The sequence below is a fragment of the Zalophus californianus genome, chromosome 9 (genome assembly GCF_009762305.2).
Source record: "Zalophus californianus isolate mZalCal1 chromosome 9, mZalCal1.pri.v2, whole genome shotgun sequence".
Lineage (NCBI taxonomy): Eukaryota > Metazoa > Chordata > Mammalia > Carnivora > Otariidae > Zalophus > Zalophus californianus.
This window is the reverse complement of record NC_045603.1, coordinates 99,853,583-99,857,921: the sequence shown is the minus strand read 5'-3', so window position 1 is coordinate 99,857,921 and position 4,339 is coordinate 99,853,583. Positions and strand designations below refer to the sequence as shown.

The 4,339-nt window shown below is 56.3% G+C and overlaps 1 protein-coding gene across 1 annotated transcript; it reads left to right on the top strand.

Annotated features, from left to right (window-relative positions):
• The first annotated feature begins 828 nt into the window (after nucleotides 1-828).
• On the top strand, nucleotides 829-3,733 carry KCNA5 (potassium voltage-gated channel subfamily A member 5). Its single transcript, XM_027594580.2, has one exon. It carries the CDS (start codon nucleotides 1,126-1,128, stop codon nucleotides 2,935-2,937), a length of 1,812 nt encoding a protein of 603 aa, XP_027450381.1. The 5' UTR covers nucleotides 829-1,125; the 3' UTR covers nucleotides 2,938-3,733.
• Nucleotides 3,734-4,339: the final 606 nt, after the last annotated feature.

Below are 4,339 nucleotides of genomic sequence, written 5' to 3'. Positions count from 1 at the left end.
CCCTGGCCCCTACCCCTCCTCCCTATACAAACTCCCTACACAAAGCTGCAGTTGCCAGCTCCAAGCTTCACCAGAAAGGAACAGCTCTTGCTGGGATCTCTTTCTTCCTCCTCCCCTTCTCCCTTACAGGTTTTAACAAATGAGATTTGTGAGAGCCGGAAGTTGTATGTCCTCAGGGCTAGGAGACCAGACAACGAATTTGTCCCATGGGCCAGGACTTTCCGGACTGGGAATCGGCTGTCCCAGGGCAATGACAGGGGGCGGCTGCCAGTTCTCAGCCTTTTGGTGGGTGTATAGGAAGATGGGAAGAGAGAGGCTTCTCCACCATGGGTCTGGAGGTATCTCCAGCTCTTTGTGTCTCTAGATCTATAGATCCCCAAGGCCCATAGCTCTGCCCAGCCCCTTCCTGTCTGTAATTCTTCCCAAAGAAGAGACAAGAGTTAGTTACTCCTCCAAAGGAGGATTGTAAAAGGACTGTTATCTCATGTCTCATTCGTCCAACCCAAGGCACTTCATTTCCCCTGGAGTCCACTTGGCGTTCAGCGGGTTCCCAGGTGAACTGAAATACACAGCTATTCTCATCTGGTTGCCCTGGGAGTTTTGGCCCTCTCGGTACAACCTGTTCCTCCAGCCTCTCCGCTCCCTTCCTCCTCCCTCCCTCCGCCAGGGCAGCTCCCTTCTCAGCCCGCCTTCCTCCCCTCGCCCCGGACCCCAGCTGTGCCCTCCGGGGAGACACCCGCTGCCGCGATACCCGGGAGGGGAGGCGGGAGATGGAGGAGGGGAGGGGACCGGGCGGGGGGAGGGAAGAGGCGGGGGAGCCGCGCAGGGTGGAGGCCGAGCGCCGCCCCGCAGCCAGAGAGGGGCGGCTGAAGGTTGCATCTGCTGGAAGGAGGCTTTTGGCTGCTTGGTAACGGGCTGCCAGAACCGAGAGCGAGGCAGAGAGCAGGGCAGCAGCTTCTTGACGTCAAGACCGAGCCAGGGGATCGCGCCAGCAACCCCAGCCCGCCCCACAGGGGGACCGGCAGACGGCGGGAGAAGAGCCAGACGCGAGGCGCCCAGCTGGGCGTGAGTGGGGGGCGCAGACGCCGGTCAGCAGGGGCGCAGCATGTCCCCTGCCCCCTGGCCATGGAGATCGCCCTGGTGCCCCTGGAGAACGGCGGTGCCATGACTGTCAGAGGAGGAGGTGAGGCCCGTACAGGCTGTGGCCAGACCAGAGGGGGAGAGCTCCAGTGTCCCCCGACGGCTGGGCTCAACGATGGACCCAAAGAGCCGGCGCCAAGGGCGCGCGGCACGCAGAGGGGAGTGGATCCGGGAGGGCGGGCTTTGCCACCGCTGCCCCAGGAGCCGCCGCAGCCTCGACGGCTGCCTCCCGAGGACGAGGAGGGAGAAGGAGACCCCGCCCTGGGCATGGCGGAGGACCAGGTGCTGGGCGCGGGATCCCTTCACCACCAGCGCGTCCATATCAACATCTCCGGGCTGCGCTTCGAGACGCAGTTGGGCACCCTGGCGCAGTTCCCTAATACCCTCCTGGGGGACCCGGCCAAGCGCCTGCGCTACTTCGACCCCCTGAGGAACGAGTACTTCTTCGACCGCAACCGGCCCAGCTTCGATGGCATCCTCTACTACTACCAGTCCGGGGGCCGCCTGCGGAGGCCGGTCAACGTCTCCCTGGACGTGTTCGCAGATGAGATCCGCTTCTACCAGCTGGGGGACGAGGCCATGGAGCGCTTCCGAGAGGACGAGGGCTTCATTAAAGAAGAGGAGAAGCCCCTGCCCCGAAACGAGTTCCAACGCCAGGTGTGGCTTATCTTTGAATATCCAGAAAGCTCGGGGTCCGCGAGGGGCATCGCCATCGTCTCGGTCTTGGTCATTCTCATCTCCATCATCACCTTCTGCTTGGAGACCTTGCCTGAGTTCAGGGATGAACGGGAGCTGCTTCGCCACCCCCCAGTGCCCCACCAGCCTCCTGGGCCCTCCGGGGGCGCCAATGGCAGCGGGGCTCTGGCGCCTCCCTCTGGCCCTACGGTGGCACCTCTCCTGCCTAGGACCCTGGCTGACCCCTTCTTCATTGTAGAGACCACGTGTGTCATCTGGTTCACTTTCGAGCTGCTTGTACGCTTCTTCGCCTGCCCCAGCAAAGCAGAATTCTCTCGGAACATCATGAACATCATTGATGTGGTGGCCATCTTTCCCTATTTCATCACCCTGGGCACTGAGCTGGCAGAGCAACAGCCAGGGGGTGGAGGGGGCGGCGGCCAGAACGGGCAGCAGGCCATGTCCCTGGCCATCCTCAGAGTGATCCGCCTGGTCCGGGTGTTCCGCATCTTCAAGCTCTCCCGCCACTCCAAGGGGCTCCAGATCCTGGGCAAGACCTTGCAGGCCTCCATGCGGGAGCTGGGCCTGCTCATCTTCTTCCTCTTCATCGGGGTCATCCTCTTCTCCAGTGCCGTCTACTTCGCAGAGGCTGACAACCAGGAGACCCACTTTTCCAGCATCCCGGATGCCTTCTGGTGGGCAGTTGTCACTATGACCACGGTAGGCTATGGGGACATGAGGCCTGTCACGGTGGGGGGCAAGATCGTGGGCTCGCTGTGTGCCATCGCTGGGGTCCTCACCATCGCCCTGCCTGTGCCCGTCATTGTCTCCAACTTCAACTACTTCTACCACCGGGAGACGGACCATGAGGAGCAGGCAGCTCTTAAGGAAGAGCAGGACAGCCAGAGCTATGGGACAGGGCTGGACAGCGGAGGCCCCCAGAAGACCAGCTGGAGCAAGGGGTCCCTCTGCAAGGCTGGGGTGTCCCTGGAGAATGCAGACGGAGCCCGAAGGGGCAGCTGCCCCATGGAGAAGTGTAACGTCAAGGCCAAAAGCAATGTGGACTTGCGGAGGTCCCTCTATACCCTCTGCCTGGACACGAGCCGGGAAACGGATTTGTAAGCGGGAGGCTGGGCGGACTGGTGGTAGTGGGGTGGGGATAGCGGAGGCTTCCTGAGCCTGGGTATCTACTTTATACCACAGAGTATTTCAAGCCCACCTTGAACTATGTCCCTCTTCTTCCACCTCTTCTCTCCCTCCCTCCCTCCCTTGATCCCCCATTTTTCCTCTTCTTTCCATGACACCAAGGGTTGCCTATTTTTAAAAAGTACCACATTCCATGACGCAGGAGCTGTTGAAATGGTGAACGCTGTGAAATGGATGTATTTGTAGCCAGTTCCCTATACCCAGCAGAGGGATAACCCAAACAAAAATGACTTTAAATAGCCCAGATCCCAAGAGATTTTGTAACCCCCTCTATGTGTTCCAAATTTGCTTTACATATGATTTTATTTGTGTGTAGGGGAAAATATTATTTTTATGGCCAGCAAGTGGATTTTTGTACTGTAGTTCAGATGGAGATATTTTGGATACATTTTCCAGGAATGCTGTATTTATGGAAGAGAGAGTTATTGTGATGTTTTTTCTGTGATACTTATATTAGAGCCAGAGACCCTGGTTATGGCTGTTCTGGTTCCTGTGTCTATAAGCGTCTCTCTTTTCTGAGATGTGGTATCGGTGTTTTGCGTCTAGGGCAAAGAATGTTCTGGAAGAAAGGCAAGACTGACCTTTTCTGTGCGCCTTAAACAATTCTTGTAACTTTCTTGAAAAGCATTTTAATGATGTTGAGGAAAGATTTCTGATAATTCATTCTCTTTATTTTTATCCCAGGAAATAAAATGTTATATGGTTGAGGCAAGTTTTAGTTGTTTTTTATGTTTGTTTTTGTTATTGTTGTTTGAAATTTTAAAAAGAAGTCCTTCACTTGCTGTTTCTGGTTTTGAAGTCAGAGCAAACACCACCTTGGCTGGGGTGGATTACTTGGAAAAGTAATGATTTGATTGTTAACTTCTTTTTGCTGGGCCCCCTCTGTGCATCACAGAGGGGTAACTTCTGTGTGTCTCAGGCTGTTTCTGACATGCTGCCTGATGGTGTGGTATCAGACGCAACTGTCAGCACAGTGTGTGGATGCAGCTAAAAGGCAATGGAAGATCAGACCCCCACCTCCCCACTGCCATCTCTTGGGGCTGCATTTCTGAGTTCTCCTTTGTCTTCGGGCTTTAGGCCCTGCTTCACAGGGCTCTCAACAGCTCAGTGAAACAAGCCTAATTCTCCCAGACATGAAGCTTGTTCACAGAAGTGCAGCCCTGGTGTGAAAGTCACGGAGGAGGGAGGGAAGAGTGCTTGGCTGTTAAACTCTCCCCCTCAACCGTGGGGTAGCAGAGGAGAATGCAGTGCCTTTCTGGGGGACAGAGGCAGAAAGAAGCCAAATGGAAGGTTTTGCTTGTCCACGTTAAAGGCTAGT

Excerpts from the sequence above, each read along its gene's own strand:
- KCNA5 (XM_027594580.2), top strand. The coding sequence starts at position 1,126 with ATGGAGATCGCCCTGGTGCCCCTGGAGAACGGCGGTGCCATGACTGTC.